The 20,918-nt window shown below is 49.5% G+C and overlaps 2 protein-coding genes across 2 annotated transcripts; one reads left to right on the top strand and one right to left on the bottom strand.

Moving 5' to 3' along the window:
* The first annotated feature begins 5,250 nt into the window (after positions 1-5,250).
* Capns1 (calpain small subunit 1) lies at positions 5,251-13,773 on the top strand. Its single transcript, XM_051207419.1, has 11 exons — positions 5,251-5,362; positions 6,309-6,532; positions 7,502-7,535; positions 7,741-7,830; positions 7,945-8,002; positions 8,103-8,167; positions 10,208-10,276; positions 10,377-10,455; positions 10,567-10,683; positions 13,054-13,112; positions 13,238-13,773. Exons 2-11 carry the CDS (start codon positions 6,324-6,326, stop codon positions 13,262-13,264), a joined length of 807 nt encoding a protein of 268 aa, XP_051063376.1. The 5' UTR covers positions 5,251-5,362; positions 6,309-6,323; the 3' UTR covers positions 13,265-13,773.
* A 982-nt stretch (positions 13,774-14,755) lies between these two features.
* LOC127238724 (cytochrome c oxidase subunit 7A1, mitochondrial) lies at positions 14,756-16,289 on the bottom strand. Its single transcript, XM_051207422.1, has 4 exons — positions 16,184-16,289; positions 15,382-15,468; positions 15,196-15,280; positions 14,756-14,839 (listed from the first exon to the last, which is right to left on the bottom strand). Exons 1-4 carry the CDS (start codon positions 16,196-16,198, stop codon positions 14,784-14,786), a joined length of 243 nt encoding a protein of 80 aa, XP_051063379.1. The 5' UTR covers positions 16,199-16,289; the 3' UTR covers positions 14,756-14,783.
* Positions 16,290-20,918: the final 4,629 nt, after the last annotated feature.

Consider the following 20,918-nt stretch of genomic DNA (forward strand, 5'->3'; position numbering starts at 1 on the left):
CTGTTTTACTTTGGGCGTGTGACTTCTCCGGCCTCCATCTCTGGGACTGGAGGACTCACCTGGGAGTTGCTTTGCTCAAATAAACCTGTTCTTCTACTTTTTTCAATTCTGCTTGAGCTGTCTTACTGCATCAGCGGAGAAACAGTGCACTGGGCCCTCCCACATTAATCATTAATTAAGAAGTGTATCCCACAGATTTGTTTACAGGCCAATGTGATGGAAAATAATAGGTTTTCTATACCCTGATAATAGGCAGTCAGAGAACATGCTGGTAAGCAGCATCCTCCACGGCTTCTGCTTCAGTTTCTGCCTCCAGGTTCTTGCCTTGGCTTCTTTAGATAAACCATAACCTGTAGGTCAAGTAAATTCATCCCTTCCATATTGCTTTTGGTCATGGCCTTTACCACAGCAACAGAAAGCAATGGACTTTGTTCATCACTGGATCTCCATCTATCCCTGAGCTTAGTCAGGACTCAATAAACATGTGTTCAAGGAATATACAAAGAAAAAAAAAGCTTCTGCTGACTTTTAGATGATGGAATGTTATCCACACAGTGAAAATGATGTTTTTAGGACTATGGGAAATTATCCAGGGTGTATATAACAATCAACATAGGGTAGGTAAGATTTATAACAAACACAGCAACAGAACTCAGAATGATGGGTCTTGCAGGTTCCTTTTAAGCACATCTAAGAGGAGTTTCTGGGTCAGCTACATAACTGGTTAAGTGAGCATCGGCTATATTAGTATGCTTCTGATTGGCCGAAGTTTAGCATTATCATTTTTGGACACATCTGCAGAAGCTTGGATGTGACCCAGAAGGGAGCTGCTGGGTTTGTCCCTGAGATACTGTCAGGCTGACTTAGGCCCTTAATCCCGAATGTAAGGACCTTGTAGATAAATGTCCCTTGGTTGGAAAAAGATGCCTGTTTTGCCCTTCTCAAATAGCTGCAACTTAAATTCAGTTGTAAAAAGTGAGAGTCCTTAACCCCTTCACGGTATGAAAATGCTGCTTTAGGAACTAGATACACATCTGTGAACAAGTCAGAAACCACCACCTTCAGAGAGCTCACATTTTAGTGCCAATAACAGACAAGAAACAATATTGGGCAGAAACTATACAGTGTATTAGTGGGTTATGGATGCTAAGATGGAGTGGGAGGCCTGGGTATAGCACACATCTTTAATCCCAGTACTCAGGAGACAGAGGCAGGAGAATTTCTGTGAGTTTGAATCCAGGCTGGTCTATTGCATGAGTTCCAGGCCAGCCAGGGCTATATAATGAGATTGATTCATAAAATAAAAAATAAAGTGGTGTTATGCCCAGATCATGGGACCCCAAAAAGACCACCACCAAGGAGATGACTCACCAAATGCAAGAACAGAGGTTTCTCTATTGTGTTGAGCTGCAGCAAGGGCTCCACTCATTTGGGAATAAATGGAAGGTCCACTTTGACAAAGGGGGCTTTGATAAGGGAAAATTGTAGGGCTAAAAGCCCCAATATTACAAAGCTTCTGTGGTTACACAGGATGAAACAATAACTGTATGTTTCAGGCAGGGTGTAATTAAGCAGGATGTTGTGGAGGAAATGAGTTTAATTATCTTCTGGGCCAGGGACTTTTTTGAATTGATAACTATCTGATCTTCTTTGGAACAGAGGAACGTGGACACAGCTTGAGGGTGCGTTATCTGGTCTAAGGCCTTCAGTCACCGTAACCATATCTGTTGGGCTGCCTTTTGGGAACCCAGAGAGGCTTAAGAGTTTTTCTTTTTCTATGTGGGATCTGGAGTCCAAGTTTTAGACTTTTATTAATTTTTCCCATTTTACGCCTTTCAGTGGTGTGTGATGGAGGTTAGAGATCTGAGAAGGACCACCCCCCAAAAAAAAAATCACACTGTGAGATGGCTCTAAGGGAAGGGCTGGACAGTGGAGTTCCAGTGTCCCACGTATGGGAAAGGAGCTGTTTGGACACGGCCCACTGGCAGAAGCCTCCAAGGAGTTTTGTTCACAAGGCTTCAGTTTGGAAACATCAAGGTCCTAGAACTTGTTACATAGACCAGACTGGCCTTGAACTCACAGAGATCGTCCTGCCTCTGCCTCCTGAGTGCAGGGATTAAAGGCAAGGGCCACCATGCTCAGACTCTTTGTACTGTCTCAAAGGGTCAGGAGGTGATGGGATGGGCCAGTAAGGACTTTGTGGCTTTGAGTGGGGGAGGGGAAAACCCAGGTTCTCCATGCCTGTTGGACATACACACTGCCACCGAGCTGCCCTCCCTGGGGAGAGAATTTTGAGGCTTCTGGAATGAGGGACCTGAGCCTTGTGCATAGGCTTCCTTTGTGGGTGACTGGGTGGGGGGAGCTGTTGAGACGGCATGAGGAGGGGACTGATTATGGCTGTTGGGGGATTGCACAGCGCTGAGAGTCTGCAGAGGGTGCAGGTTAGCTTTGCTGACAGCTGGAGCAATGGGGGCATGGCAGAGACAAGAGAGTTAGCTGGGGGTGGTGAAGTGTGATTGCAATCAGGGCACCCGGCATCCTTGTGTCGAAAACAACGGAACAAACAAACAGCAAGAGGCTGGAGAGCACTCAGTGGTTAAGAGCAGTTACTGCTCTTGCAGAGGACCTAGGTTTGAATCCCAGAACACACGTGATAGGCACAGACAGACATACATGTATAAACATGAAATAAAAAATTAAAACCAAAGAAACGAAAGAAAAGCAAATAAACAAAGCAGGAGCGAGCGGGCGAGGACACTTGGGGCCTTGGAGCTCTGCTCCCATCCCTAGGAGGACTGTAATCAGGGAGCGGGGTGAAGGAGCCCTGAGTCCCGGCCTTGCCTTGCCCCAGATCTGGAGCTGGAACATAAGATATGCAGGACCAGGCACACACTGGCCACCCCAGGGCTTGGGAGGCAGGAAGATCAGTTCAAGGCATTCTCTATTATACAGTGAGCTTTAGGCCAGCCTGGGCCATCGGAGACCACCTCACAAAATGTACACATGGGGAAAAAGCATTAAAAAATACCTCAGGGTGGTACTGAATGGCACAGTAAGGTAGACAGGAGGGACCTAACGCTCACGGATGCTGAGAATTGACAGGAGGGACCTAACGCTCACCGATGCTGAGAATTGACAGGAGGGACTTAACGCTCACGGATGCTGAGAATTGAGGCAGGGTTAGAAGTTAGGGAGAGTTAGAGGACACCATGATCAAACACTTTGGATAGTGAGTGCTATGAAAAAAAATAACAAAAAAAAGTGGTTCTATTTATGGATTTATTTATTCATTTGGTTTTTCAAGACAGGGTTTCTCCGTGTAGCTCTGGCTGTCCTGGAACTCGCTCTGTAGACCAGGCTGGGTTCCAACTCACAGACATCTGCCTGCCTCTGCTTGGCATTAAAGGTGTGCACCTCCACGCTGGGCTCCCTGAAAGCGCTTTTTAAACTGTTGTTTTGAGACAGGGTCCTATGGTGTATCTCACCTTCCTTAGGCTTCTGAACCCTAGCGTTCCAGACCTGCAACAGCATGTCTACTACAGGAGGCTCTGAGATAATGAAGCCTGAGACCTCACCAGGCCTTGGATAGGTGTGAGCTTCCTAAGTGAGAGATGCCTGAGCTCCCAGCCAAAGCGCAGGACACAGGTAAGCAGGCAAACCCGAGCACAGGAGTGTTTGTAGGTACAGGACAGGGCCTGTGCAAAGGTCTGCCAGGGAGTTGAGCCTGAGGTCAGGACAGAGAACAGGCTGGCAGGGAGGGGTGTGGCAGGAAGGGAATCCACATTACTCACCAGCAAATGACTTACTGGCTAAGCCCAGGTTTAGACCTGGGTCACCTTCGGTTTTGTTCATGATATATCTTGCCTCCCACACACACAGGCTTGAGAAGCCGTCGCCTCGCTTTGCCTGGCTTGGTCCCAACAAGCCCTTAGGTGACGTCAGGTGCAACTATAATTTTTTGGCTGCTGGGATCTTGTTAGTTGAGTGATTATCGTGTTAATTAAATTATCGGAGTAAGGGTGACCTTGAAAGGGACAGGGAAGGCAGACTGGTTGTCGGAGCGTAACCTCAGTTTACTTACATGTGGGATGGGTGCTGCAAACAGCATCTCTTCCACTGGCCTGCCGTGAGGACACGTAAGCTGATAATGTGCAAAGTACTTAGGAACTGGCAGGTATCTGTCTAAATTATTTAAGGATGGGCAACAGCGAATGAGCTAAGAGATCCAAGCTGAGCGAACGTATGGTGACATAGGACTAACATAAAAGCTGCCACTTACTATTATTTAATCACTTAATTCTGATAGGGGCCAACCCAGGGGGGAACCTGTGTCTAACTTCCTCCCTCCTCCGTTTTTTTTTTTTTTTAATTTTCAAGACAGGGTTTCTCTGTTTAGCCTTGGCTGTCCTAGAACTCACTTTGTAGACCAGTCTGGCCTTGAATTCAGAGGATGTGCCTGCCTTTGCCTCCCAAGTGCTGGGATAAACGTATGCACCACCACCACCAGGCTATCTTCCTCTCCGTTTGAGATAGGGTCTCCTATAGCCCAAGCTAACCACAAACTTGAGAATGGCCTCCTGCCCTGACCTCCCAAGTGCTGGTGTTAGAGGTATGCGTCATCGTCGCTGGCTATTTTCCCATCTTACAGATGAAATCATTGCTCACAGTCAGGTCACTGTTTTAGGAATGAGGAAAAGAGATTCAAATTGAGGTTTATATAGTCCCCAGGAGTGGCCAAGGGCCAGACAGCCGCTATGTAGAAGCCAAAAAGGACCTGGGTTGGAGGCACAAACCAATGGTCAACTGAAGATTCCCAACAGCGTGTTTATGGTTGTGAATACCTATAATCCTAGCACCTGGGAAGCAGAGGCAGGAGGATTGCTTCGAGTTCGAGGTCAAACAGGGCGTTAGAGAGAGTTCAAGGTCAGTTTGGAATGTATAAAAGTGCAGAATGACTGAATGAATAAATGAATGGCAATAAAAACCGAAGTCCCTTTCGGGGCAGACTATATACGGGTGGATGACCTGAACCAACATTCTAGTTCCCTGGTCGTTCCAGTCCCCGAGTGTTAGGATGGTTTGTTAGTACTCATTGCTATTAAATCTGGTCGGCGTTGAACATCGGGCGGTGAGTGTAAGGTGGCGGACCAGCTAGGCAGCGGCATGCACCCGGAACCCGCTACGTGGGGCGGGGCCTCCCCGCGCAGGCGCAGTTTAAATAGCAGTTCTGGGACCGCGCGGAAGGCGACTGGGTGGTGCACCCGGAGAAGCTGCCTGAGTCACCCGCCCCGCCCTCCCGAGCCGGACACAGCGGAGCGGGAGGCCCCAGAGCAGGAGGGAAGGATCGCGGACCGCCGGAACCGTAAGTGAGACCGGGCGCGCCGGCCCAGCACCCCTGCACCCCGCAGACCCGGGTTCGGCAGTCTTCAGACCTGGCGACACGCTGAAGTCGCGGCCCTTGGGGTCCCCCGACCTGTGTTCTCAGATCCGAACAACTGGGCCTGTCACTCTCTGGTCATCCCCTCCTGAGCACGCCTTGTCATCCTGGGTCTCACGATTAAAAATATAAGTTCAAAGATTGAGGGACACCTAGAACCGCGACCTGAGATGCTGATCCCCATTTGCAGTGGGAGGAACTCCGCTATCCCGGATCCTCGGGGGCACACAGCCATAATTTTAGGTCGGAGCCCACAGATCCAGTAGTGACATTGTAATCCCTCTGTGGGGAGTACCTAAATGTCCCAATCCACATTAGGGACTTCTGAACTCCGGCCTGGGGGCCCAGGATGCGCCCTCTACTCGCCGCTTCCCTAAGCTCAGTTCTGGGGGGCCTCGATCTGGGACACGTCCGGTACACTTTACACAATTGGGGTCCCCAAGTGGAGAACCCCCACCAGACCTATAACCCTGCTCTCCAGCTGCCCCGAGACGGGTCTACATAACCCAGGCTGGCTCAGTAGCGGAGGCCGGTCTTGAGCTGATCTTCCAGCCTCAGCCTCTAAAGTTTGGAATTACTATTGTGCGCCGCCACGCCCAGCTGTATCCCTACTCCTCATGATGCCCACGCACGCAGGCGAGCCTGGGCCAGGGTACTTTCTAGCCCCTAGGGGGTTTCACACCTGACCGGTTCCTATCCCTCCACCCTAGGACCATTGGCTGTCACCTGTCCAGACCCCTAGCCACCCCCATCCCGAGGCCTCAGTTTCGTCCCCAGTCTAGTTGCCGGAAATGCTTTCTTAGTTTGCTTTTTTTTTTTTTTTTTCCCCCGGGAAGGGCCGGGCTCCTGACCTACCTCCTTTTCTCTACAGGACTCAGTTGCAGTCATGTTCCTGGTTAATTCGTTCTTGAAGGGCGGCGGCGGTGGCGGCGGGGGAGGTGGGGGTCTGGGCGGCGGCCTGGGGAATGTGCTCGGAGGCCTGATCAGCGGAGCTACGGGCGGCGGCGGCGGCGGCGGCGGCATGGGACTGGGAGGAGGTGGCGGAGGCGGCGGAACCGCCATGCGCATCCTGGGCGGAGTCATTAGCGCCATCAGGTGAGGCCACCTGGAGGGGCGGGGTGGTCCAAAATAATAACGGGACTCACGTGGAATCCGACCTGGGAATCCTAGTTAGGACTGAACTGGCCTAGACCGGAAAACAGCCTAGGGGAACCCAAATGAGGCTGGTGTCAATCATTAGGCGGGGACTTGACATGGGTGTAAACCTGCTTCTGTGGGTCAACGGGTTGGACGCAGTCTCTGAGGGGGACTCTTCTGGGTTTGGGGAAGACTCATTGGTACTGGACCCGTCACTGGGGGTGGGGGCGGAGGCAGTGAGTCTGAGGGCATTTCATGGCTCAGGACTTGACATGGCGTGGGTGGGTGGGTGGACTGCTGTTTGAGGAAAGCTGTTGGCCCAGGAAAGACCAGAACTTACTAAGAAGACACAGTCCATCGAGGATAGTGTGGGATCGGCTTAGTAGGTAAAAAATCCTTGGTGCTGACAGAGCTTGTGGTTGGCACCTGATTAGGCTGGTCACCCTGAAGTGACCCCTCGGAGGAGTGGGGACTGATGGAGCTGGGGTAGGAGGTTAGGAAGTTAGAAGATCCGGAAGAGGAGAAATGCTGCAAGGTTCTGCAGAGACCTGAGGGAGACAGGGCCTAAGAAAGCGGCGCAGACCCTTTATGAAGTGAGTTCTTCAAGGGGCGGGCACTGCCGAGTGGCGGGATTTCAGGGACATTGATTGGGGCCAAGGTGATTCTGACTTCTGCGATTGGTGGGTGTTCCTCAGCTAGGTGAGGATTCTTCCGTGGGGTGGGCCCGTGGGAGGGGTTGGCCTGATGGAGGAAAAGGACCAGCAGCTCCAAGCTGCTAAGAATTGGGATAGGTGAGGACCAGGATATACAGGGAGGAGGGACCACTTAAGGAAGAGGGGGGCTGGAGTTTGAGGGATTGGACTAACCGTTTTGTTGCCCGTTGGAGGCTCCGCCCCCATGCGCTAACTCCTCCTTGTCTCCCCTCAGCGAGGCTGCTGCGCAGTACAACCCGGAACCCCCGGTAAGCCATCCTAGGCACTAGGGACCCACCCTTTCTCCCGAGGCATCATCATCATCATCTCCATTCCTATAGAGAATGCCTCTGTCACAGTCACTTCGGGTTCCCTGACCCTCAAACTGCCCAGCCCTCTTGCTTTTCCCTGGGATGTTTGGGTGTGAGGAGAGCACAGGCTTCTCCACATCTGTTCTGAGATCTCTCTCCGCAGCCCCCACGTAGCCACTTCGCTAATACTGAGGCCAATGAGAGTGAGGAGGTCCGGCAGTTCAGGAGACTTTTTGCCCAGCTGGCTGGAGATGTAAGTATCGTGGGGCCGCTGGCGCTACTCGAGTGTGACAACCCAGAAGTCCCCATCCTCTACTATGCTGACTCTTCCCATCTCCCTTGAACTGTACTTACCTTCTGCCACCAGGACATGGAGGTCAGCGCCTCTGAACTCATGAATATCCTCAACAAGGTCGTGACCAGACGTGAGTGACCAGGATCAGGGTGTGGAGAAGGGTTAGAAGTTATATGGTCTGGGATGACTGTGATCTCTGACCTCTGACCTTCGCCCTGTACTCCCCTCAGACCCGGATCTTAAAACTGATGGTTTTGGCATTGACACTTGTCGAAGCATGGTGGCTGTGATGGATGTATCCTTTTGGGGCCAGTCTAGAGGTTGGGTAAAGAGATGGTTTTCCTTCCTTCCTTCCTTCCTTCCTTCCGTTCTTTTTCCCTTTTCTCTCTCCCTCCCTCCCTCCCTCCTTCTGTTCTTTCGTCCTTTCCTCCCTCTCTCCTCTCCCTCTCTCTCTTTTTGGCTTTTGAAGACCAGGCTGGCCTCAAACTCACAGAGATCCACTTGCCTCTGGGTTTAAAGGCATGTGCCACCACCACCCAGCTCTGGCTAACAACTTTAAAGATGTATTTATTTTTCTGTGTATGAGTGTTTTGCCTGAATGTATATGTGCCTTACTCTCCAGCTCCAAATATTTAAACTTCTAATAATATATGTCAAAGGGTACAACCACAGGCATGGTACATATGCACACATATTTATATACATACCCAAGAGCATGCCTACATGTGTGTGATATGGGAAAATGTATGCAGGAACACATGTGGACATTTGCACATGTGCCAGTTATTAGCCAATCACGAGTGCATGCACACCTAGCACACTTTACCCACTGGGTCATCTTCTTAGCCCGCCCCCCCCCCCAAAGGCTCTGGCTGGCCTGGAACTTATTATGTAGACCAGAGATATGCACTGAGATCTGCCTGCTTCTGCCTCCTGTGTGCCGGGATTGAAGGCCTGCACCTCCATACCCAACCTTGGTTTTGAGATAGGGTCTTGCTATAGATGCCACGCTAATCATGAAGCTCTCAATGCCTCTGCGTCTGCTTCCCTGGTGCTGGGATCACAGCAGAAGACCCTATGTCAAAACAAATTTTAGTTGGGCGGTTGTGGTGAACACCTTTAATCCCAGCAATTGGGAGGCAGAGACAGGAGGATCTCTGTGAGTTCAAGGACAGCCTGGTCTACAAAGTAAGTTTCAGGACACCCTGGACTGTAACAGAGAAACCCTGTCTCCAAAAACCAACCAACCAAATAAACAAACCGGGAAAAAAAAAAAAAAAAAAAAAAAAAAAAAAAAGAAAAGAAAAGGAAAAAAAAAAAAAAACAAATTTTACTTTATCTATTTATTTTTTTTTAGGTAGGGTCTCACTGTCTAACCCTAGCTGGCCTGGAATTTACCATGTAGATCAGGCTGGCCTCTGACTCAGAAAGATTTTCTTGCCTTTGCCTTCTGAGTGTCGGGATTTAAAGGTGTATGCCACTGTACCTAGCCAAAGCCTTTTGTTAAATAATTAAACCATACCCTGGGTGACACGACTATAGTTGTAATCTGTTAGCCCAGATTCCTAGGATTGCTGTCATGTCCCAGCACATAGAATATAGCATCTGGGTTAATTGTCACATTGTGTGTGTATGGGGGGGGGGGAGAAGGATACTTGGGATTAAGTCATCTGTGGTAGGCAGGGACTCTACTTTAAGCTATATCCCAAGCTTGCTGATTTATTTATATATGGACAGGGTCTTGCTGAATAGCCTAGACTGACCTTGAACTGGGTCAAGCTTCCTGTCTCGGCTGAGTACTATGACTATAGCTTTTACCACCACACCCAGCTTATTTTATTTTATTGTACTGTAGGTTTGGATTCTTGAGATGGGTCTCAAATTGCCTAGCCTTGAAGTCAGTATGTAGCCAGAGTTGGTATTGAACTCTTCATCTTCCTGTTGCTTCTCAAGAGCTAGAATTATAGGCATGTGCTACCATGCCTGATGGCTTAGTTTTATGTGTGTGTGTCTCTGAGAGAGAGAGATAGAGAGGGAGAGAGTGTGTGTGTGTGTTTGCGTGTACATGCAGGTGTCCTCAGGGGCCTAAGGACACTGGGTCCCCTGGAGCTGGTGATTGTAAGCTTCGTGATTTGGGGTCTGGGATCCAAACCCAAGTCCTCTGCAAGAACAGTCAGTCCTCCTAATTGCTGAGCCACCTATCCAGCCAGCCCTCCAAACTTATTTTAATTTTGAAGAAGTTAGCCTACAAAATATTAATAAGTTTCACTATGGCATTAACCATACACACACACCATTGTATTTTGTCTCATTGTCCTTAACAACTTCTTGCTAGAGTGACACCACAGGCAAGCTGGGCTTCGAGGAATTCAAGTACCTCTGGAACAACATTAAAAAGTGGCAGGTGTGTGGTAGCCTCTGGAAGTCCCCGCGCCCAGACCCCCAAGCCATGGGACACCACGTTCCATGCTGCTTGGCTGGACTGTGTCTTCTCTTTCCTGCAGGCTATATACAAACGCTTTGATGTTGACCGGTCAGGGACCATCAACCGCAATGAACTCCCAGGGGCCTTTGAGGCAGCAGGTGAGCTGGCAGGGCTATGGTGGGCTGGAGGTGAGGTGGATGAAGCCACCCCACTGTGTTGGAGATGGAGAAGGACTGTGCCATCCCACCCTGAGACTGAGCCGTTTTCAGGGTTCCACCTGAACGAGCATCTCTACAACATGATCATCCGGCGCTACTCGGATGAGAGTGGCAACATGGACTTCGACAACTTCATCAGCTGCCTGGTCAGGCTGGATGCCATGTTCCGTGAGTGACTCTCTAGATCTGTGAGCCTGGGGATCTACTAACCCTTATTGGCCAAGGTCTCCTCCTCTAAGCCCGACTCTAACATGAGCAATGCTGGGGTCACCAGGCAGCGACATCTGGGGCCGGTGTGGGTGGGATGGGATAGGCCAGTGAGAGCCATCTGGGCTGCGAGGGGGTGCTCAGGAGGCTGTGTAGATCAAGGGAGCATCTGACTCAGCCCAGAGAATCAGGGAGGGCTGCCTGGAGGAAGAGTGACCTAGTGGGAACAAGGAAGATGTGAGCCAAGGGGACAGTCTGTGAAGTCCTAAAGAGGAAAGGGAAGATGGTACTTTTGTTATTTTAAGGTTGATTCATTTGTATTTATATGTAGAGGTCAGAGGACAACTGAGTTGGTTCTCTCTCTCTCCTGGTTTTTCAAGACAGGGTCTCTCTGGCTGTCCTGGAACTCACTCTGTAGACCAGGCTGGTCTCAGACCTATAGGGATCCGCCTGTCTTGTCTCCAGAGTGCTGGGATTAAAAGCATATGCTACCATGCTCAGGCTGGCTTGCTTTTTTTCTGGCCTGTTTTTTTGGTGGTTTGTTTTGTTTTTTAAATTTATTTTACATATGTGAATGTTTTGCCTGTATAGTGTATACGTCTGTGCCTGATGTCAGATCCCCATAATTGGAGTTCCAAATGGTTGTGAGTCACCATGTGGATGCTGGGAATTAAACCCAGGTCCTCTGAAAGAGCAGCCAGTGCTCTTAATCTCTGAGCCATCTCTCTGTCCCCATCTTGCTTGGTTTTTGAGACAGGTTTTCATGTAGCTCAGGTTGATTTCAGACTTAATTTGGAGCTGAGGGTGGCCTTGAACTTCTGCTCTTCGGGCCTGCAGTGAGAGCTTTTTATAAAGATTCGATGGGAGAGCCCTAAGACTCTCTTGCCCTTCTTATGGTGGAGGATCCTAAGGTTCAGGCAAAGTGTTTGCTCTTAGCCACTCAGCCAGAAAGTTGGAAAGTCAGAATTTGTCTTTGTGCTTGTCTGAGAACTAAATGAGCGATGAGAAGAAACAGGAATGATGGGCATGGGCATGCTCTGTAGCACTATGAATGCCAAGGTCAGGGTACTCAGACTGTGGTGGCCAGTGAAGAGTCGGGGCAGGCTCTAGGCAAGAGAGGGACTGGGTTAGCTTTGGCTTACAAAGCTCCTTTGTAGTTCTGTGGAGTTGGGTGTAGTGTTTCACCATGATCCTGGAAGCTGAGGTAAAAGGATGGTCAGGAGTTCAAGGCCAACCTTGACTGTGTTGCAAATTTGAGGCAAGATCTATTTCAAACCAAAATTAATTAATTAGTTACTTCGTTAAAAGGCTTAGGATAGAGCTTTGTTGGTAGAGTACTTGCCTAGATTACACGAAGCCCTGGGCTCGACACCATGCATCCATTAACCTGAGTATGCAGCCCACACCTGTAATCCCAGTGCTCAGGAGGTAGAGGCAGGAAGAGAAATTCCAGGGGAAATGTCCCCTGGTCCCCTGGCCTATGGTAGCAGGAGCACGTGGCATCAAGGATACTGTGTGGCCACCTGAAGATAGTGACTCGGCCCTGGTTAGTGTGGGTAACTCTTGGCTTGGTTTGGTTGTGGATGGGAAGCATGGAGTCAAGTTCCAGGGCAGGGAGTGGGGACCACACCAGATTCTAGTGCCAGTAAATGGATTGCCAAGTTACCTCCTTTGTGTGTGTGTGTTTTATTGTTGTTTTTTTTTTTTTGTTTCTTTTTTGTTTTTGAGACAGGGCTTCTCTGTGGCTTTAGAACCTGTCCTGGAACTAGCTCTGTATGTAGACCAGGCTAGACTCAAACTCACAGAGATCCGCCTGCCTCTGCCTCTGCCTCCTGGTGTGGGACTAAAGGTGTGCGCCATCATTGCCCAGCTATTATTTATTTATTTTATTATTATTATTATTATTATTATTATTAAGATAGAATCTCATGTAGCCTGGCTTGCCTTGAACTCCCTTATGTAGCTAAGAGTAATATTGAACTCAAGACCTTCCTTTTCTGGGATTAAGAGTATACCACCACAGGTGCCTTTGAAGTTCTTTGTAGAGTGCTTGTTTGGCACAGAAAAAAAAAAAAAAAAAAAAGATGAATGAAGGGCTAACTATCATTGTCATCACCAATAACATCATTATCCTATGTCAGTCAGCTTAGTCCCAGCACTCCGGAGGCAGAAGCAGGCAGATCTCCATGAGGCCAGTCATGGGCTACTTAGTGAGACCTTGTCTAAAAACAAAACAATACAATAACAAAAAGAGAGTAATTAGCTAGGTATTAGTATAATATTAGCATCCTAAAAGCAAGCATCTGATTCCTCCCTTCCTTTCACCTCTAGGTGCTTTCAAATCTCTTGACAAAAACGGCACTGGACAGATCCAAGTGAACATCCAGGAGGTAAGGCTACTTCTCTTGGGTGTGGGTACTCAGCCCCTTCCATCCTATCTGCCCAGCAGGCCCCTGGGTGGGGTGTCTGATTCTCCAGGGCTGTCTGCTCATCTGTGCCTTCCTTCCTCTTCCAGTGGCTACAGCTGACTATGTATTCCTGAACGGGGATCGCAGACCTGCCTCCTCCCAGTTCACTACGGAGCCTCCTTGAATCCTGTTCCTATGTGCAGCCACATTTTTATAGTCATGTCCTGCTACCCACAGGCCTTTCTTCTCCCTGTCTGGTACCCAGCTTCCCAGTCAGCAGCCAGAGCTCAACATGCCCCAGCTTGCCATCCCGAGTTACCCTGGCTCTAAGACAAGCTAGCTTGCTCTCTCTGCTGAAGGGTCACCCCACCCCAGCACGCCCATCCCATGCCCTCCGTTACCCCCATCCTGTCTGTGTGCCAAGTCTAGTACGCCCGTTGCTTCCATGTCCCAAGGGCCCGATCTCAGTTCTGGGAGGATCACGCCTGCTCTACACACCCCACACCCTGTTACACACTCATTCAGTTACCTCCCAGGCAGCCAAATAAACTCCAGGCCATGGCAGGCTCACACACCCTATACTCTGTTTCCCCAGCTGTCAGGCCCAGGGGGAAATAAACTCTCTCCACCTGCTGCTTCCTATCGGCTCTGCCTCCTGAGTGCTGAGATGTGGCTCAGAGTCCGGGGAACTTGGGTGTTTGTTTATTTAACGTGTGTGTATAATGTGTATTTGTGCACCATGCATTTGCCATCCTCTGGAACTAGCAGTGTAAAGGGGCTGTGAGTCACCAGCAGGATGCTGGGAACTTAACCTAGATCCTCTGCAATGGTAGCCCAGGAGTGGCTATCTTTGGGGCTGAACCTTCGTGTTTCCTGCTCTGCATCTTTCTGTCCTCATACTGTTCTAAGTTGAGACTTAGCCTGGCTTTGTTGAGGCTTTGCCTGGATCCCATGCAGGCTCAAGAGGGGACTCAGAATCCCCAGAACCCCTTGCAGCTTCCAAGCTATTACAAGATCCTGGGGACCTGATGTACTCTGTCTCTTGGAGCCATGTTTGTAGCTCTCTGAGCTGCCACCCTTTGGCTCTTCTGATTGATGGCCTGATTGGTGCAGAGGATGGAACCGGGGCTCTGTACATGCTAGGCAAGTGCTCTAACACACACACACACACACACACACACACACACACACACACACACACAGGTGGATTCTATGCTCAGCTATATCACCATCAAGCTTGGTACCAATTATCCTCCATTGGCTCATAGACCATGTGCAGCATCTCTCCGCCTCCTTTTTGAGACAGGGTCTCTCTGTTATATAGCCCCATCTGCCTGGAACTAGCCCAGCACCTTTCATACCGTTTGAAGGGGAGGGGATGCTGTTCCGGATTATAACATCCCTGTTTCACTCAGCATCACCACTCCAGGTGCTTGGTCCCCCCAGTAGGCATCTAAAGCAGATTGTCCTAGGTACAGCACTGGTCCAGCATGAGGGGCCAAGAGCTGGGGTAAGTTGCTGGGTAGACATCCCTGGATGATGGCAAGGTGGGTTGGGACAGAGACACAGGGGTCAGAGCCAAGTAGGGTTCTCTCTCAAGAGCTTAGCGGGTTTATTGATGTTTGTCCAAGTCCTCCAAGATTCTTGGAGGTGTCACTTCTTGTGGGGGAAGGAGGCCCAGCCCAGGCAGTATAAGCAGTAAGCCGTGCCTAGGAAGGGATAAATAGCAAGTGAGACCCCAGTTCCTGCTCAGCCTCTCACATAGCCTCTGAAAGCCTCTGCTCAGGTGGCTCCACACCCTCATGGGTACAGCTCCAGGTCAGGTGTCAGCTCCCTCCCAAACTGGATTCCTCACGGGGAATCCCCACCCCCACCTGTTTTGATATGAACCAGGCCAGGAACTTATTTTGGGGTGGGGTGGGCAGACCCATCACTAGCCCCAATTCTTCAGGGCAATAGGTAACCCATTGTCCCGCCCCACTCCTCAGACCTTGTCAGCTCAGGACTCCTCCTCCTGACCCTGGCTAGTCCACAGCCCAAGCAACCCCGCGGGCCCTGCTCTCACCACCCAGCGTCAGAGTCATGGTCAGACGGTACAGGGCGTTGTCCATTCCCCCGCCCTTCAGGTGCACCGGGATGTCATTGTCAGCCTGCGTGTGATGAGTGAGGATGGATGACAATAGGGCTGCTGGCTCCTGTCTGGGCCATGCTACCCCCACCCGCCTTGGGTCCAGTGCTGTCGTCCCCCTACCTGGAAGAGTTTCTGCTTCTCGGCCACACGATTTTCTAAGTGGCGTCTGGCAGATGAGCTAAACGAACGAATCAGAGCCTGGGAGACCTGGAGGGTGGAGATGGGTGGGTTGGTGGCACTTGGAGAGCGGCCTTCATGTGGGTCCAGCGGGAAGGGATGCAGGGACTGTGTCTCTGGTGAGCATCTATCTTTAAGGCAAGATGCCAGTCACCAGTGAGAATAGGGAAGGGATCGGTGAAGGCCTGTAACCCCTGAATTCAAGCAAGAAGACCAGTTCAGGGCCAGCGGAGGCAGGAGGATTGGGAGTTCAAAGATAATCAGCTGCCTATCAAGTTAGAGACCAGCCTGGGCTACATGAGACCCTGTGTCAAAAATAAAAATAAAACAACAAAATATAGAAGGGGGTTGGGGGGATTGGTGTCGAGAGTGTAGCGTGGAGGTCAGCAGGCTGCCGAGATGGTCCTAGGAGACTTCTGTGTTAGGGATATGAAACAGATTCTTGGGGGATCGAGGGAAGGGGCTGGATTAATTTGAGAAAATCGGGTTCAGGGATGTCAAGACTGACTTGGAAGTCCTATGAGAGTTTCCAGGCTGCCCAAGACACCCTGATTTGGTATTAGGGCTCCCAGGGAGGTTAAGGGAGAACTCTGGTAAAGGGAGGTTCAAACCCAGGCTGTCAGGGAGGGATTCCCAGACTCGGAAGGGTGCACATGTTCCAAGACTCCGCATCCTGGCATGTTTAGGGTAGGCATCTGGGTTGTGGGGCTCCCCTCCACCCCGCCACAGCCCGTGGGGGCCTCACCCGCATGGCCCTCATTTTGCGTCCTCTGAAGCTCGAGTCACCTCCCCTCTCTGCCCAAGGACATTAGACACTTTATCCCTGAGGGAATCCCAAGCCACGCCTGCTGCGCTGGGCCTGATAGCTGGGGGCGTGGCTAAATCAGATTTGTCCAATTGGCTCGGAGGGAAAGTGTTTCGTCCTGCCAGTCATCTGTTTCAGTGTTCGGGTTGATTCCATCAGAATACGTTTATGAAGAGATGGTGGCATCGTTCCCCAGCTTCTATCTGGGGCTTCCCTGCTGGCATCTGGGAGCCAGTGAAGGCAGAGGTAAACTAACTCCTCCTCTGTCTACAGAATGAATGACTGCGTCGCGCACCTCGGAGCCTTAGTTTCCATGTTTGTTTCCTGAGAGCCAAGTCGAGATCTTCCCCAGTGTCCTTGGGGAAATAGGGAGGCCCTGGGATAAAACTATTTACACGGCCAGAATTGAGTTAAGGAATAATAATGATAATAATAATAAAGCCAGAAGTGGTAACTCAGACCTTTAACTCCAGCGCGGAGGCAGAGGGAGGTGGGTCTCTGCGATTTCAAGGCAGAGTGGTCCACATTGTAAGTTCCAGCCCTGCCAGGGTTACATGGAGAAACCCTGTCTTAAAAAAAAAAGTTCTAAGAATAGACGCGGGATGTTGGGGGGTGGGGTTGGAGAGATGGCTCAGTGGTTAAGAGCACTGTGTACTCTGCCGGGTTCACGTGGCAGCTCACAGCTGTCTGTAACTCCAGTTCCAGGGAATCTGACACCTTCACACCAATACACACAAAATAAAGTTAAATGAATTACTTAAAAAAAAAAAAAGGATAACTGGGTGGAGGCAAACTCCTTTAATACCAGCACTTGGGGTGGTGTGGGTGGGGAGGCCAAGGCAGGTAGATCTCTTTGAGTTCGAGGCCAACCTGGTCTACAAAGCGAGTTCCAGGACAGCCAGGGCTACAGAGAGAAACCCTGTCTGGAAACAAAAGAAAACAAAAACAAGGAAGAACAGAGACTGGACAGAAATCCAAGAGCAAACTGAGGGGCAGAGGAGAGGAAGGGGGGGTTTGAAATAAAAACTGTGATTCCTTTGTAGCTGAACTTAAGCTTCCTAGGTCTTTTGTGTGCGACCCAGCCTGAAAAGAGGTCAGGAGGGCAGCCCACTATTTTGTCATTTTTTAGGACCGGCCCTGTGGGTGAGGCACCAGGAGACATGAGGGGTTAAGCTTAATTGTAGATACAAGACCATAGGTCGCCAGGTCTAACTGCTAGAGAATATGTAAATTTGCTTTTGGTTTCTGGCCTTTTTGTCTCTAGAGTCAGAGGTTTATTGAGGCAATGAAGTGCATAGTTCAGCTAGCACAGTTAAAAAAAAAAAAAAAAAAGAAAGAAAGAAAGAAAAGACAGGCCGGGTGTTGGTGGTGCATGCCTTTAATCCCAGCACTTGGGAGGCAGAGGCAGGTGGATCTCTGTGAGTTCGAGTCCAGCCTGGTCTACAGAATGAGTTCCAGGACAGGCTCCAAAGCAATACCGAGAAAACCCTGTCTTGAAAAACCAAAAGAAAAAAAAGACAGGCTAGTGAGCCAGCTCTATGGGTATGCATACACCCTGCTCAACTCTGCAAGCCTGTTGTGGGCTCTCCCATCATAAATTCCATAAAATACAGTAAAAAGAAATAAACTTGGTGCGTGGAGCTAGGAGGAGCAGGTGTTCCAGGCTAGCCTTGGCCACTGAAAGTTCCAGGCTACCTGAAACATTGAAAAGCAGAGGAAGAGGAGGAAGAGAAGAAACTAGCAAAGCAATTTTGAGAAAATCAAACAAAAGTCAGTTTCCAGTGGGAACTCTCTATCTGTTTTATGCAGGATCAAACCTAGCACCTAGCTCATCCTGGACAAGCGCTCTGCCCCTGAGCCACACCCCAGCTCACAAAGAAAAAACTGTGGAGCCCTTGAGTCAAATATTTTTGCATTTAGTTCAGATTCACCTGTGTGCAAACACAGACAACACCGTATGCATATCACACACACATCCACACATAGAAATATGTACCTATACACACACACACACACACACACACACACACACACGTATACATCCATCAATGCATACAGAGAGCAGAATAAAATACTATTGGATTGCAAGGGAGTGTCTATCTAGATTCCATCAATGAGAGGCTTGGATTTTGGCTTAGGGGTCCATCTCTTGCCTAGCTTGTGCAAAGCCTTGAGTTCAGTCTCTAGGGCTGCAGGGAGAAAAATAGCAGCAATCCTAGGACTCAGGCTGAGACGGGAGGAATTCATATTGGAGGCAACCCTGGACTACATAGGACTGTGTCTCCATCTTTTGACCCCGCAAAATATACTACAATGTGAGGCTTTTTCTTTCTCCCACGGCCTCCCTCAACTCATCGCAATAGGCATGCAGGAAAAACAATCATAAACATGAAACTGACCATCAAAAAACAAGGTGGGCGGTGGAGGCGCACACCTTTAATCACAGCGCTCTGGAGGCAGAGGCAGGTGGATCTCTCTGAGTTCACGGCCAGATTGGTCTATAGAGTGAGTTTCAGGACAGCCAGAGCTATACTGCGAGACCCTGTCTCAAAAACCAAAAGAGCAAGTTAGCAAACTAATGAATAGAAAGTTGCTGCGTGTGGCGGAAGTCCGCGCAAAACCCGTTTGGTAGCACTCTTCCGCCATCTTGTGGCTGAAATGTCCAACTGCTCTCTAACCTGAATCTTTCCTTGAATAATTTTCTGATAATTGAGGATTTACTTTTCAGCCCCACCTCACCCACAACTCTTTTGTCCCTCAGAGAGGGCCTTGCCACATAGTTCTGACCTGTCTAGAACTTGTGATCCTCGTATCTCAGCCTGCTGACTACTGCGATTGGTGGCCAACCAATCCAGGCTTATAACCGACAAGGCGCCGTCAAAGGCTTTCCCACACTCCTTACATCCAAAGGCTTCTCCCCAGTGTGAGCTTTCCGGTGGTGTATACAGTGTGAGCCACGGCTATATGCTCTCCCTCACTCACTAAATCCATTTCTCTGATGTAATAGTGTGCTTTCACAGGTGATTGATTTCCACTTGCTCCAAATGGCACTCCTGACTGGCCCGCTGTCTCTCAAATTGGTCTCTGCATTCCCAGTCATCTGGGACAGGGGAGTCCTCAAGGTCACGATGCTGAAAGCTTTTCACTACCTCCCATTTAAATGACTCCGCTTCAAAAAGTCCTTTCTGTGGAACTCTCTCACACTTGGATTCCAAGGCTGAAAAAACAGATAAAAACAAACTGTTTTTTTGTTTTGTTTTTTACTATGAGAAATAAAAACACCACAGAAGGCTTCCTGATGGTGGTGCACATCTTTAATCCCAGCACTTGGGAGGCAGGGGCATCTTTTGGAATAGACCCAGGACAAGAGAAAGCTCTACCATGAGAAGAAGGGGTGAGAGCTGGTTTGGCTTGCTGCCAACACCAAGATCGGCTCCTGTTGAGTATCTTGCCAGAGTGTGAGGAGGCAATAAAAAAATACACACCCTGAGATTGGATGCGGAGAACTTTTCCTGGGGCTTTGGATGTTGTACTCACAAAACAAAGATCACTGATATTGTCTACAACACATCTAATAACCAGGGTCCCGAGCAAGACCGCACTAATACTTATCCACAGCAATCGGATGGTAAGAGTCCTACTACACACTGCACCCGAGGCCAAGCCGACTGCTGAGGAGGAAGGGAGCTTACACCTTTTTCCATTTTTCAAGACAGGGTTTGTCTGTGTAGCCCTGGCTGTCAGGCAGCAGTGGCACACGCCTTTACTCCCAGCACTCAGGAGGCCGATCTGATGGATCTCTGAGAGTTCCAGGCCAGCCTGGTCTGCAGAAGAAGGGATTTTAAACAAAAAACGATGAAAGAAAAGTCAAAAGAAATGTGATGAGAGGAAAAAAAAAAACCCATCAGATGTATGGAAGGAGCAGTTGTAGCAGGGCAAGCTTCCTGCCTACATAGCCTCAAGGTCAGGCTAGAGTGAAGCCACATGCTAGAGGGCACAGAGCTGGGGTTGTCTGAGGAAAATCACAGAGAGGAAGGCAGACAAGTCATAGCCTGCAGCTCAGGGAATAAAGGTGTTCGTTCTGGAGAGAGGGAGGGAGAGAGGGGGGAAAAAGGGAGAGAGAGAGACAGGGTGCATGTACACACACACACACACACACACACACACACACACACACACACACACGGAGAAATAGAGCTGGGCTATGGCGGCACACATTTAGTCACAGCATTTGAGAGGCAGAGGCAGGCAGATCTCTGTGAGTTCAAGTCCAGCCTGGTCTACAGAGTGAGTTTCAGGACACCTAAGGCTACACAGAGAAACCTTGTCTGAAAGGGAAAAAAAAAAGGAAGAGGGGTTGGAGGTGGCTCACTACAATTCCCGGCATCCATATGGCGGCCCTGTAAATGCAGTTCCAAGGGATCAGATGCCGTCTTCTGGCTTCTTGGGGAACTAGACATATGGACACATGTCAGCAAAACACTCATGCATAAGATAAAATAAAAATAAGAAAATACATACCCATGAAATAGTTCCCCAAATTATGACTACCTGATCTATCGGCCACAGAAGCCGAAGGCAGTGGGAAGAAATGCTATCTAATACAGGATGTTTTTAAATTTCTATTTTATGTGCATGGCCAATGCTCTGCTGCCTAACTCAGACCTTTATTCTA

This window comes from Phodopus roborovskii, unplaced genomic scaffold (genome assembly GCF_943737965.1).
Source record: "Phodopus roborovskii unplaced genomic scaffold, PHOROB, whole genome shotgun sequence".
NCBI classification, from domain to species: Eukaryota; Metazoa; Chordata; class Mammalia; order Rodentia; family Cricetidae; genus Phodopus; species Phodopus roborovskii.

Excerpts from the sequence above, each read along its gene's own strand:
- Capns1 (XM_051207419.1), top strand. The coding sequence starts at position 6,324 with ATGTTCCTGGTTAATTCGTTCTTGAAGGGCGGCGGCGGTGGCGGCGGG. Across the intron at positions 10,277-10,376 it reads ACAACATTAAAAAGTGGCAG|GCTATATACAAACGCTTTGA; the intron begins GTGTGTGGTAGC and ends TCTTTCCTGCAG. Across the intron at positions 13,113-13,237 it reads TCCAAGTGAACATCCAGGAG|TGGCTACAGCTGACTATGTA; the intron begins GTAAGGCTACTT and ends TTCCTCTTCCAG.
- LOC127238724 (XM_051207422.1), bottom strand. Across the intron at positions 15,281-15,381 it reads AGAAGCAGAAACTCTTCCAG|GCTGACAATGACATCCCGGT; the intron begins GTAGGGGGACGA and ends CATCACACGCAG. Across the intron at positions 14,840-15,195 it reads CATGACTCTGACGCTGGGTG|GCACGGCTTACTGCTTATAC; the intron begins GTGAGAGCAGGG and ends ATCCCTTCCTAG.